Here is a 14624-nt window from a genome sequence, read left to right on the forward strand (position 1 = left end):
AGGAGTCCTGGTGAGTTCCTGCAGTGCATCTTGTAGATTGGACACACAGCTGCCACTGTGGATTGGTGGTGGAGGGAATGTTTGTGGATGTGGTGCCAATCAAGCAGGGCTGCTTTCTCCTGGATGGTGTCGAGCTTCTTGGGAGTTGTTGGAGCTGCGCCCATCCAGCCAAGTGGAGAGTATTCCATCACACTCCTGATTTGTGCCTTGTAGATTGGGGACAGGCTTTGGGAAGTCAGGAGGTGAGTTAGTCACCGCAGGATTCCTAGCCTCTGATGTATTCTTGTAGCTACAGTACTTATGGGACTAGTCCAGTTCAGTTTCTGGTCAACGGTAACCCTCAGGATGTTGACAGTGGGGGAGTCATTGAGGGTAATGTGATTGATTGTCAAGGGAAGATGGTTAGATCCTCTCTTGTTGGGAGATGGTCATTCCTGGCATTTGTGTGTCATGAATATTACTTTCCACTCCAAGCCTGTCCAGGACTTGTTGCATTTGGACATGAACTGCTTCAGTATCTGAGGTGTCGCGAATGGTGCTGAACATTGTACAATCATCGGCGAACATCCCCACTTCTGACCTTCTGATGGAAGGAAGGTCATTGATGAAGCAGCTGAAGATGGTTGGGCCTAGGGCACACACCCTGAGGAACATTTGACAATGATGTGCTAGATTATCAGCATTTGTTTTGCTCTATTGTTGGCACAATTCATATCAAGTTTTGCCCATTATTTGTTATCGGGTTGCTTTGAACCAGGAATGGGATCAGTAATTTTTCCACTGCTTCTTCTGAGAGGTTCTACAATTTCCCTCCAAGTCCAGTGATGAAATGACATGAATCAACCTTTTTTCGATTCATTTATACCGAAATCACACACACCTCTTCGCTGCAAGACATTACTCAGAGCTATTGGTGATGGGCTATTGGAATTTCAGGTCTCCCACTAGGTAGAAACAGAAAAGGCGGCTCGAAGATGGCAGAGAACGACTTAGCACCTTATTCCCAAGAGACTGCGGCATTGTTCTCAGGCAGACACAAGTCAGGCAGTGGGTGCATTTAAAATGCTGATTGCTACCCTGTTATGTAGATTAATAATGTGGAGATGTCGGCATTGGACTGGGGTAGGTACAGTAAGAAGTCTCACAATACCAGGTTAAAGTCCAACAGGTGTATTTGGTAGCAAAAGCCACTAGCTTTTGGAGCGCTGCTCCTTTGTCAGGTAAGTGCTTACCTGACGAAGGAGCAGCGCTCCGAAAGCTAGTGGCTTTTGCTACCAATTAAACCTGTTGGACTTTAACCTGGTATTGTGAGACTTCTTACTATGTATATTAATAGCCATTTTTTAACTCACCAGAGTAGAGTGTGCATCGCACTGGCCTGATGAGTTCCTTCAAGGGAGTGGTGCGCTGCTAGAGACACCATCTTTCAGATGTGACATTAAACCAAGGCCAGGGGTCTGCTCTCTCAGCTGGACGTAAAAGATCCCAGTGCCACTGGGAAAAGCAGGAGAATTCCCCCTGGTTTTCTGAACACTAGTTTTCCATCAGTATCACTGGACAAATCTATTTATTATCACATTGTAAGAACTCCTGCACTACAACGGTGACTACACTTCAAAAGGACTTGAATTGGTTGTCAGGCACTTTGGGACGTTCCAAGGTGACTGCAATGCAAGTCTTCCATTGTCTTTTCTTCAAGCCGATCAGCTTGCCCAGATTTCTTGCTCATTGGACGCTGCCCTCGTCCTGTGCTGCTGAGGGTCAACTTTTGATATAGAACAGGCTTCACGCCGGATATCGGTCTGGCTCCTAAAGTTTGCTCACTTGAAGAATCATCCCAGTGATTAGGTTGCATATCAGGGGGATTAATCGATTGGATTCAGCTGCAAAATGACTCAGAGTATGTTATGGGGAGTTAATGCGTGTCTGGAAACAGGAACAAAGAGATGCTCATACGGAGCAGAATTCCGAGAGACTACAGAGCTGCAACAGCAGTGATGGGGATTTGATCAATTACTCAAAACAGCAACAAGAATGAACTCAAGTATAAAGAGGATGAGCTATGGAGGGATTAGAGAAGTTTAATCTTCACTGTCTCAGAAGGCGATGGATAAAGGAGGATATCAAAGTATATAAAATATTAAGGAGAACAGATAAAGTAATCCCTGACTATTACTTCAAAGCAAAGTGAGTGAAGAGGCCATGTGGAAATCGATTAGTTCACTGGAATAATTATTTAATTCAAACAGCATTTGGAACGATTAGTGAGGCAGGTAGCAGGGACGGGGAAGTTCAGGAAAAAGAGTTGAATTCTTGACATTTTTTCATCAGTTTGAAACAAAATCTGCTGTTAATTGAAGTTTAATTGGGTGTTTAATTGTGTTCAGGTGGTGGATACTAATTGGTGATTCACCTGTCTTCATTTATTATGGGAATGTTTCAGGGATGCGGGACTTTATTTGCACTGGGTAAATGGGAGAAACTGCACTTGCTGTCCTCCTAAGAGAAGGTCCAAAATCCCAAATCATGAGGGATCTGGACAGAGAAAATAGGAAGAAACTGTTCCCATTGGCAGAGTGGTCAAAAACCAGAGGACAACATTTAAACTCTCGCTTTCCATCTTCGTTGCCCCAACCAACACTCCCTCCGCCACCCCACTAGGGCCATCTGCTACATGTCTCAGGTTATCCTTTGTCACTCCACTTACCTTTGTTCTGCCATCTCTCAATGTGCCACTATCAGCACTCTTCTCAGCCATAGTCATCACCATTTACACTCCCTTTGTCTTTTTGTCTCGGACATCTTTGTCAATCCGCCTCCTCACAACTCCCCCCACCCCAACAGTATAAATCTTGTCCTATTTTCTTGGTCTTCAGCTTTGATGAAGGGTCATCCAGACTCAAAGCATTGGCTCTATTCTCTCTCCACAGATGCTGTCAGACCTGCTGAGATTTTCCAGCATTTTCCGTTTTTGTGTCAAAATTAAAACGACTGGCAAAAAAGTTACATGTGGAAAAATGTATTTTTACACAGGGAATGGTTAGAATCGGGAATACACTTCCTGAGAATGTGGTGGGGGCAGATCCAATCATTGCTTTCAAAGGGGAATTAGATAAGCACAGGAAAAGGAAACAAATTTCAGAGCTACCCCTAGAGGGCAGGGAAGAAGGATTAGCAGAGTTGTTCTTGCAGAGCGCTGGCATGGTTAGACAGGCCTGATGGCCTCCTTGTGTGCTCTTATGATCCCATGATTCTGTACATGAGTGCGTATATAAGCACAGGCTGAAATTGTGGTTGTTGGATTGGTGATGCACAAAAGCTAATGTGTGCTCTGTAAATAGAAGCTTTACGCGTATAAAGACTGGGCTGCAGCATTCTATCCTACACTGGTTGGCTAACTCAATTCTAACACCTGCTAAATCCTACCTATTTCTTTGTGTCTTCATCACCCATTCTGGAGCAGGGATCTATGTAAAGACATGAAGGAGAATTGCAAAGCCTTTCAAAGAAGGAGCAGGGACAGGGAGCAGAGACAGGCATTACTGGCACAGCTTTTGAAAGCCTCCTTCTATTTGGAAATTTCTGATCATGTGGGTTCTGTTTGTGTTTCATTTTGAGGTTCACACATGACTTATAAATGATAATTTCAAAGACGAAAATATTGGCAGCCCTGTGAAACAGATGTTTATTTGTAAAGTACGTGTAAGCAAGGCAACAGCTGCTGCAATTGATTCAGTCATTAGTGTGAACAAAGAAATCAAGGTGGCTACAATAGTTCCCAGTTATTCTCGCTTTTGTTTAAGCAAAAAGTGCTTCTTACCACATGGGTAGCTTTCAACGAGTTGGCATCGAATCGAGTTAAACTGGCAGTATCATCCGGGAAGCGATCACACTCTTCCAGCTCACTCGCATTGCAGGGTGGCTTGCCTTTCTCAGGGTCTGCATTCTGTAAAGAACAGAAGAGCAAACAATGCAAAGCACCTAGACATCGGAGTCACTTTTATGAAGTAACATTAACCACATCCTATTTTATTTTCTCCCCCCTCCCCTGATGGTGATGCCTCACACTGGGTACCATAATGAAAGCAGTGCAGCCCATCTTCGAGTGTGAACCCACAAAGGCATTATCAGCTGACTCCTCAACAATGGGAGGCATCACAATCCTTCTTTATCCTCAACAAAGGTCCGTGCACTAGAATTCCAAGCAGGGGTAACTGGGCAGTGATTAGGTGCTGGGAACACAGCCTACTGCTTCTCTCTCTAATCCAGGAAGATACAGCCCAATTGCACCTTTTCTAAATAAAGCAAAATACTGGGGATGCTAGAAATCTAAAATAAAAATGGAAAGTGCTGAAGAAACTCAGCAGGTCTGGCAGCATCTGCAGAGAGAGAAACAGTCTTGAGTCCATATGACTCTAAACGTTAACGCTGTTTCTCTCTCTCTACAGATGCTGCCAGGCCTGTTGAATTATTTCCAGTGTTTTTTGTTTTTATTACGTACTTTTCCCAAAACCACCCCGGCTTATATGAGTTAGCGCTCCTCAGGTCAGGGATTGAACTTAGCATCTTCCAGAAGTGTATGGATCAGTACCATTCCGGGAAATCCTCATTTCTTTCACACTGGAATAAGATTCCAAAACACACCTTAGAAATACCCTAACTATAACTTTGCTCAAATTATTAATTAAATTCATTTACAATTTATTAAATTATTTTAATATAAACGGAATTGAATTAGATTACAATGAAGGACTCAGGGTGAGTAAATTTTGAAACCGTACTTCCAATTCCAAATCTTTTACATAAATAGTGGGCAACAGTAGCTGCCCCAACGCGGATCCTAAGGAACACTGTGACACACCATCCACCTTTAACCCTTACTCTCAGTTTTCAACTTTGCAACCAGCTTGCTACTCATTGTTCCTCGACTCCAAATTCGACCTCAGTCATGAATTTACTATGCCACATTATTAAAGGTCTTTTGAAAATCTAAATATGTCACGTCCGCTACATTACCCTTATCCACCTTTTCTGTTACTTCAAAGGATTCCTCAGGGCTGGGTGAACCTGGTCTTCCCTTTTGAAACGTGTGCTTACTACTCTTTGTCATTTTCCGTTTCTAGATGCTAAACTAGCAAGAAACAATCTTTTGGAAGTATCTTACCAGAAACTTTTACTCAATATTAGCTAAAACGGGATTAAATACACATTAGCTGATTTTGATAACATATTGACTCAGGTTCAGGCAGCTCAGAAATTGAGTCACAGGCTGAGGAGTGGTGGAGGCAAACTAGATTGTGCGCTGGCAAGATGATAGTTTGTTCTTGCTTTTCATTAGCTCCTGCCACACAAATGATTCCATAGAGTAATCAGAAAGCAAATAAGGCAGCCTTGTTCCTGCAGACACCAAGGTTACACGTTATTTGCATTAGTGTTACTTAAGTTTTTTTCGCTAGCAAGTAGCTCGAGTCAAGAAACTTTAATTCAATGAGATGTGTTAGGAGCCAAAGTCTGAGTAGTTTCACTCAGGAGTCAAGTCAGGCCCTAAACTCTGGATTTAATCTGGATTGCACTGTAACTGTGGAGTGTTAGTGCAAGTTAATCCTCTGGGGTTAGAGGGATTTAGGATAACCTGGGGCTAAAAAGACTAATAGATTGAGATAGACTAATTTTGAGTGAATATAGTACAGAAAAAGTACAAAGTACCTGGAGTTAAAGGTACAATTTGCATAGAAACACATGTAACCACTGTTAGAGGATTTAAATATGTATTTTTGAAAACCTATTATATTCCGTATTAAAGCATAAATCTTGGCCAATTACACACTGCTCCAAGCATGATGGGATATAGCTAAGTAAGGAGAACTGCATTCCTTGAAAACAATACAGCTACTGAGAAAAGCAAAGGAACTTTCTTGTCAGTGTGACTTTAGAAAGCTTCCTAGACAGTAGAACGAATAGAGTAATACAATTTTCCCAATAAGGGGCTGCTAAGTAGACAGTGGGAAAGAACTTTCGAACTCTACGGACTTATGTATTCGACGTTGCTAGGAGACAGCGAGCAAGAACTTCTCGACTCTACGACCTATGTATTCTCATGCTGCTGGAGAGTAGAATGTTATTGGCTAAGGTAAATGATTCATACTAAAATGATTGGCTCACTCCAGCTAGAATGAGCAGAATAGACGGGCAAATGATTTTTGAAAAGGTATAATTGTGATACTAACAATAAAATTTGGAATAATTTGGGCTGTCCTAAATCATTCCCCTACATGTGTGGATCAGGCTTGGGCAAATAAAGTGCATCTTCAACCAGAATTACTGTCTCCGTGAGTTCTTTGTATTTGCTGAGCTGTAATTAATAAAGTGAAAATTCTCACATGAAAGCCAGCGTCACAGGTCTCTGAAAAGCTCCTACACTCAACCTTTCACACCTCAATCGATTCTTGAAACAATGAAAATACGTAGTCGCAAAGTCATGACGCATTAAGGCCGTGGGCAGAAAATCTTTTTACAGATGATTTGGATCTTGAAGTGGGCATTCTAGAACAAGTTTAGAGTCAAAACTCAGAATAAACTGAAAGTACAACACTGCTAAGGGCAGAATGAGGCAGCTGATTCTCAAAAGTATGTTTTACTCCAACAGTAAGAATTAAGAAAGGAGCTTTCATTGACCTGCTGTATTCACGTCTTTGTCATCTTCTCATGGTGTTGGTTATGGATGATAAATATTGGCCAAAGTAAATAAAGGAGAAAGTTTTATTTAATAATTTGTGCTAATTTGTTTCAGGTGAGAGGAGCTCCACTGCACAACTATAAATTGATGTAGAATTATTAATGGACTATTAATGAGATTCTGATGGTTCCATTTGTCCCACATGATCTAAACTCATGATAAAGAAACCTGCCCTCTCCTTCCACTTCTCTTCATTAGTAAATCAAACATGCATAAATCCAATGTTTAAAAGAAACTGTAATTGTGTAAATGTCAACAGTCAGAACTACAGGCAGCAGAGATCTTACTTTAAAAGCACTGTTGTAAACAGCATCAGTTGGAAAGCAGGAGTATGAAGCCCTTCCTCACAAGGTGAGAGTCACATCATTTTATCATATTAACTTGGCCATTCACAGAGGAAGAGCTTTACCTACCATTTCCTCAGAGGTTAGGTTCAGCAAGCACTCATTAATTTGAGAAGCCTGATCAGGATCCACGATGAATTCACCTCTTCTGTCACCAATGATGAGCTGTGGCCACGTCACTCCTTTATTCTTCTTAAACAAAAAAATCTCCAAGCTAGGGGAATTAAATAAATATGTATATAATACATGGATGAGGGTTCAGCAAATAAAAAGACAGGTTTACACTCTAGGCTGATGTTGTCTCATGTGTGACATTGAAGTCTTGATTTGCATCACTGCTTAAAAATATGGCATGTGAATTCAGATTATATATTACACATAGAAACATACATATCCACACCTACGCCGTTTCTTTTTCTTTATTCTTTCATGGGATTCGGGTGTTGCTGCCAAGGCCAGCATTTGTTGCCCATTCCTAATTTTCTTGAACTGAGTGGCTTGCTAGACCATTGAAGAGGGACAATCACATCGTTGTAAGCCAGGAGTCATGTGTAGGCCAGACCGGGTAAGGATGGCAGATTTCCTTCATTAGTGAACCAGATGGGTTTTTACAGCAATCAATGATAGTTTCATGGTCACCATTAGCTGCCATGGTGGGATTTGAATCCGTGCCTCCAGACAGTAAAATAATAGCAAAATACTGCAGATGCTGGAGATCTGAAACAAATGCAGAGTGTGCTAGAAAAGCTCAGTAGGTCTGACAGCACCTGTGGAGAGAGAAACAGAGTCAGCGGGCGGGATTCTCTGACCTCCCTGCGGCATGTTTATTGTGGCGGGAGGCAGAGCGCTGTTGGCCAGTGGTGGGATCTTCTGATGTCACTGCTTTCAATGGGACTTCCCATTGATTCCACCCAATGTCGCCACGAAACCTGCGGCAAGGGTGCACCGTCGACAGGACCAGAAGATCTCGCTGGCGTGAACAATGTTTCTTCTGAAGAAGAATCATATTGGACTCAAAACACCAACTCTGTTTCTCTCTCCAAAGATGCTTCCAGACCTGCCGAGTGTTTCCAGCACTTTTTCTGTTTATTTCCTATCCCCAGAACATTAGCCAAGGTCTCTAGATTACTAGGTCGGTAACATTACCACTGCAATACCATCTCCCAAATAAATAATTATTTCATTTCAGAAAGGGTATATTAGAATTAAGTCATTAATCAGAAACAAGTAAGCACTAGCGTGAGACCAAAATTAATTATAGAATACACAATATATGGTTGTACTACTCTATGGCGGCAAAATAAATGAAATGTACTGTTCATTGCAAATTGGGAATAGTGACTAGCAAGCAAAATCAAAACAAGTACATACAAACCAAACGCAAAACAGATTTATAGAAGATAACATTCTGAAGCAAAAACTGAATCACTGACAGTAAAAGTGATGACTGCAACAGGAAATATATGAAGGTATTTCACACTAATCTCAGCATAGCACAGAAATGGAAAGCAATCCATTTCTAAGTATGAGCAGGTTAGGTAATAAGATCCAGTGCTGAACAAATCAAACTCCTTTTTATGGTCATCTTAAATCTTAGTTTCTCTGATTTAAGCTTAGTCCAGAAGCAAAACGCAAAGATTTTCATATCTGTATGCCGGTAAGTGGTGACCATTGCTGACGGCTAAAAACCTTAAAATTTAACTAAATTACATTTCCTGCAGAAACTTGCTTCCACTTTGCCGAGGCAGTCAACATTTCCACTTATGCTTTTTAAGTGATTAGCAGCTCCACTCATCCAAACAGTTCCTGTTTTTCTACCAGAACATTTGGTTCTTGAAGGTATTAGCTAAAGTGTACACTGGAGATGTACACAGGCTGTAATTTCACAATCACAAGCTGCCTAACCCAGGCTCCTGCATTGTAGTAATCAGCCATATTCCTTCCTCTCAATGGAATCACAATGTTTTCCACCGCATCAATAAGCAAACACTCCAGAATTTCTTATGAAACATAATGAAGCTCTGTGTTTCACCTCCGCCGAGGCACCATCTTTAGCATCATTAAGCAGCCCCCACTGTAGAAATTGGAGTGTTAACACAAAGCCAGACGAAACCAACAAGTTGAATCCCTGCTTTTGAGGTGCAAACTGTAGATCATAGTAAAGATTTCACAGTAGTTTGGGATATAGGTCCAAAAGAGTAAAATTGAACAGGACCAAGCAAGGGATGAAATATAATTAAATCTGGAATGATTAGGGCGTCACGGTGGCACAGTGGTTAGCACTGCTGCCTCACAGCGCCAGGGACCCAGGTTCAATTCCTGGCTTGGGTCATTGTCTGTGTGGAGTTTGCACATTCTCCCCATGTCTGCATGGGTTTCCTCCGGGTGTTCCGGTTTCCTCTCATGGTCTAAAAGACGTGCTGGTTAGGTGGATTGGCTATGCTAAATTGCCTCTTAGTGTCGGGGGCGGCGGCGGGGGGGGGGGGGGGGGGGGGGGGGGGAATAGGGCCTGAGTGGGATTGTGGTCAGTGCAGACTCGATGAGCCGAATGGCCTCCTTCTGCACTGTAGGATTCTATGATTCTAATTGCATTGACTTGTTCTTCCTACAAATAAAACTTTCTAATAGTCTTCAAAATAACAAAATTGCTTTGTGCGTATGCATCGCGATGTTGCCGTGTGAATCAATTCCAATCACCGAAGAGAATGGTACGTGCTGGTCTTCTCCATCCAACATGAATGTGGGGAATGGTTTGCACACCAGAGAAGTACACATTTGTACAACTCCACATCAGCTGTGTTACAGAACCCAGCTGTGAGATATCGTGGTCAATATAAATTCTTATTATCTTTTGCAGGCCCACTCAGAGAACTTCTGCAGTTATGTCCCAGGGCTTTGACAACTGGCCTCCAACAAACATTCCTCTGGATTTTCCTATGAGGCAAATTGTGTCTTCAAGATAAATTCATCCACTTTGAGCTAATTTTATTTTTGGTTTAAATATTGTTCGAGTTTCTTGCTAAGTCTTACTGCTCCTTTGGATTATCTTAAGTTTTAATTAAATCAAACTGTTTCAGACTGAATGCCAGGAGGTATTTAACACAGACAGGAGAACATGCTGGTAATCTTATTGTAATGTCAGGTGCATTATAACTGTTATTCCTATGGCACCTTATCTTATTCACTGCATGTGGTAAAGGTGCATATTTTGGATTGTTAGTGAAAACAATGTGGGCACAAGTTGAAAAGGGGATGCCAGAGAGCTCAAACTGTCAGATTGGCTGGCGTGATAAACATGAGCCAGGTCCTTCACGTCATCAGAACTGTGGCCTGCCCTGACCACAGACTATCTGCACTCTAATGGAGTCCAGCCAATTCACTAAACCTGAGGGAGAAACTAACGGCTGGCAAAGCTTCCAACATGTTGATGTTCTGTGACATTTTTCCTTGATCTGCCTGCGGCAACCTAATGCAACTCCAGATCATCAATCTAACATCGCAATCTAGATTATTCAAGCTACATCACTTGCATGTTCCATTAGTGTATCAGCCATCACATTCCATGACGTCTTTGATCATCCTTAGAATCCTTCTTCACTTTAACAGAATATTTTTGTACATACTGACATTGTAGAAAAGAATATTGATCAATCTTACCAGAGACACATTTTTTAAAACTCAATTTCTCTAACTGAAGTTTAAGTTCAATGACCTGCGTTGAAATATTAAAGCTGTAAGTTAAGACCAAAGACGATGTCAGCACACAATTGTGTTTTGTTAGCAAAAATAAATTTGGATGTTTTTGTATGTTTGATCTGTTTTTCCCTTTGTGGAAGCTTCTCGTTTAAGTTCTTCAATCACGCAGTTGGTAAGTCAGCATTGATACATGTCAGCATGCAAGTCACTAGAAACCCTGAAACTGGTGCCAGCCTCGACTACCTTTCAAAATGTAGTACACCAGAATATCCCAGCCAGCACAATCAAAGCACAGTGCTACAGTGCAAATCTAAGTGGTAATACTGTGAAGCTGTTTGCTCGCATTTCCAACCACATTAGCCCTTGAACATATGCAAAGAACAGAACAACACGTGCACTGGGAGAGGAAAAAGGAAAAGATACAATCATCCTCCCAAGCAGATTTCTTTATAATCATGCATTTTTCTCAATCAGTAAGCTTATATCAGGAAGTTAACGCACTCACATATTAACGTGCTCAATGAAGCTTAAAATTCATATGTTAAGAATTGCATTCCAGTGAGCACCTGTCAATCCTCCACTCAATTTGAGTCAATTACTAGGGGGCACGGGTTTAAGGTGCGAGGGGCAAGGTTTAAAGGAGATGTACGAGGCAAGTCTTTTTTTACACAGAGGGCAGTGGGTGCCTGGAACTCGCTGCCGGGGGAGGTAGTGGAAGCGGATACAATAGTGACTTTTAAGGGGCGTCTTGACAAATACATGAATGGGATGGGAATGGAGAAATATGGTCCCTGGAAGGGTAGGGGGTTTTGGTTCACATGGGCAGCATGGTCAGTGCAGGCTTGGAGGATCAATGGGCCTGTTTCTGTGCTGTAGTTTTCTTTGTTCTTATGCACCATGTATAGTTTGAGTATTGCAATTAATATTTTATTTCAAATCAAGGCTGACACGATAGTGCAGCACTGTGGGAGCACTGCACTGTCAAAGGTGCCCTCTGTCAGATGAGATGTCAAACCCAAGTCCCATAAGCCTGCTCGGTGGATGAAAAAGATCCCATGGCGCTGTTGTGAAGGAGAGCAGGAGAGTTATCCCCATTGCCTCAGCCAGTATTTATTGTTCAATTAGCATCACAACCAAGAAGAGGAATTTCTTCAGCCAGGGGGTGGTGAATCTGTGGAAATCATTTCCACAGAAGGCTGTGAAGACCAGGTCATTGAGTGTATTTAAGACAGAGATAGATCGGTTCTTGATTGGTAAGGGGATCAAAGGTTACGGGGAAAAGGCAGGAGAATGTGGTTGAGAATCATAGTAAGAAGTTTAACAACACCAGGTTAAAGTCCAACAGGTTTATTTGGTAGCAAAAGCCACACAAGCTTTCGGAGCTGCAAGCCCCTTCTTCAGGTGAGTGGGAATTCTGTTCACAAACAGAGCATATAAAGACACAGACTCAATTTACATGAATAATGGTTGGAATGCAAATACTTACAACTAATCAAGTCTTTAAGAAACAAAACAATGGGAGTGGAGAGAGTATCAAGACAGGCTAAAAAGATGTGTATTGTCTCCAGACAAGACAGCCAGTGAAACTCTGTGGGGGTTACAGATAGTGTGACATGAACCCAATATCCCGGTTGAGGCCGTCCTCGTGTGTGCGGAACTTGACTATCAGTTTCTGCTCCGCGACTCTGCGCCGTCGTGTGTCGTGAAGGCCGCCTTGGAGAACACTTACCCGAATATCAGAGGCCGAATGCCCGTGACCGCTGAAGTGCTCCCCAACAGGAAGAGAACAGTCTTGCCTGGTCGCTGAGCAGAAACTGATAGTCAAGTTCCGCACACACGAGGACGGCCTCAACCGGGATATTGGGTTCATGTCACACTATCTGTAACCCCCACAGAGTTTCACTGGCTGTCTTGTCTGGAGACAATACACATCTTTTTAGCCTGTCTTGATGCTCTCTCCACTCACATTGTTTTGTTTCTTAAAGACTTGATTAGTTGTAAGTATTCGCATTCCAACCATTATTCATGTAAATTGAGTCTGTGTCTTTATATGCTCTGTTTGTGAACAGAATTCCCACTCACCTGAAGAAGGGGCTTGCAGCTCCGAAAGCTTGTGTGGCTTTTGCTACCAAATAAACCTGTTGGACTTTAACCTGGTGTTGTTAAACTTCTTACTGTGTTCACCCCAGTCCAACGCCGGCATCTCCACATCATGACTACACGTTGAGAATCATATCAGCCATGATTGAATGGCAGAGTAGACTCAATGGGCCGAGTGGCCTAATTCTGCTCCTATATCTTATGGTTTTATGAATTATCACACTGCTGTTTGTGGGATCTTGCATACTGGCAGCAATGACTACACTTCAAAAGTAACTCATGCTGAGACATCTGGTGGTCATGAAAAGCACTACAGAAACACAAGTCTTTATTCAGTAACAGCGGAGTCTAAAATAATCTGTCAAGTTTGCAGTTCATTAGAATTTATATTTATAGTTTATATGCCCTGAAAATATTCACTCTGCTTCATGTGCATTTTATAGTTCTAATTCCACTATGAAATACAGAGATGTGTGTGTACACAGATAAATGTTACACAAGATCAACACAACTTTGGAATATGATCCAGTCCAAAATGCAACAGAATTTGTACATAAATGCAACTACTCATGGGACTAAATTGATTGGGTTGGCCAAGCATTGGCAATCACATGCCAATGACACAAAAATTATTGTTTATCTCATCAGGGTTCACTGAAATTACATTCAACTGTTGAAAAAGAGAAGAAACAGGAAATAACTTTTATTAAAGCTGTCAGAGATTTCAACAAGGATTTAAAAGATTTGATCAGAAGATCAATGTAGACAAAACTTGCCACAAGGTTCTGGTGGCTTATGTTGTCATAAAGGATTTGGAACTAAGCCGGAGAAAATATAGAGAACAATGGAACAGAAAGGTCTGAATAACAGGAGATCATCCTTTCAAATTTTACTTGATAATTTAACTGATGATTTCATGAAAGACTGTTATCTCAAAGTCAAAAAAGAAAATTCTTCAGAAGTTAACGTCATTGGAACAACTAACATCACAAGCTGCTGCTAAATCAAAGCTTTGTATCAAAGAATCATGGCCAGAATTCTCTGGCCTTTCACGCCCATGGAATTCTCCAGTTCTGCCGGAAGCCCCGCCCATGGGTTTCCCGCCAGCATGGGGTGACTTCAATGGGAATTCCCATTGACAGAAGCAGGAGCAGAGAATCCTGCCGCTAGCAAAAAAACGCGCCACCTCCGGCCAGCAGAAAACATGCGGCTGAAAGGCTGGAGAATCCTGCTCCATATTTCTAACTCCACTTGTTATTCAGTAAAGAGAGAACTGACATAGTTTAAAAAGGACAGGTTTCTTTTTGGCTAAATAATGATCATGTTCCCAGTTCTATCCTTAAACCTCTCCAACTCTCTCCACCTTTAACAAGCTCCTTAAAACCAACCTACCTCTCCGAATATCTTCTTATATTGGTAGGGGAGGCAGTGGAGTAGCTAGCAATCCAGAGGCCCAGAGTAATGCTCTGGGAACCCGGGTTCAAATCCCATCACAGCATTGGAACTCAATAAAAACCTGCAATCAAAAGTCTAATGATGACCATGAAACCATTGTCGATTGTTGGTTCACTAATGTCCTTTAGGAAAGGAAATCTGTCATCCTTACCTAATCTGGCCTGTGTGTGACTCCAGAGCCACAGCAATGTGGTCGACTGTTATTTGTCATCAGGGATGGGCAATAAATGCCGGCCCAGCCAGCGATGCCCACATCCCATGAACAAATAGAAGCAGTCACAAATTTTGTTTGA

At 42.0% G+C, this 14624-nt stretch overlaps 1 protein-coding gene across 1 annotated transcript in view; it reads right to left on the reverse strand.

Moving 5' to 3' along the window:
* The window catches only part of nudcd1 (NudC domain containing 1), a 107260-nt gene that overhangs the window by 21269 nt on the left and 71367 nt on the right, over positions 1 to 14624 (reverse strand). The window contains exons 7-8 of the mRNA XM_078216902.1: positions 7150 to 7294; positions 3821 to 3946 (exon numbers count right to left, since the gene is read on the reverse strand). Coding sequence (XP_078073028.1) covers positions 3821 to 3946; positions 7150 to 7294 — 271 coding nt within the window. The remainder of the gene's footprint in view (positions 1 to 3820; positions 3947 to 7149; positions 7295 to 14624) is intronic.

The sequence above is a fragment of the Mustelus asterias genome, chromosome 7, assembly GCF_964213995.1.
Source record: "Mustelus asterias chromosome 7, sMusAst1.hap1.1, whole genome shotgun sequence".
Taxonomy (NCBI): Eukaryota; Metazoa; Chordata; class Chondrichthyes; order Carcharhiniformes; family Triakidae; genus Mustelus; species Mustelus asterias.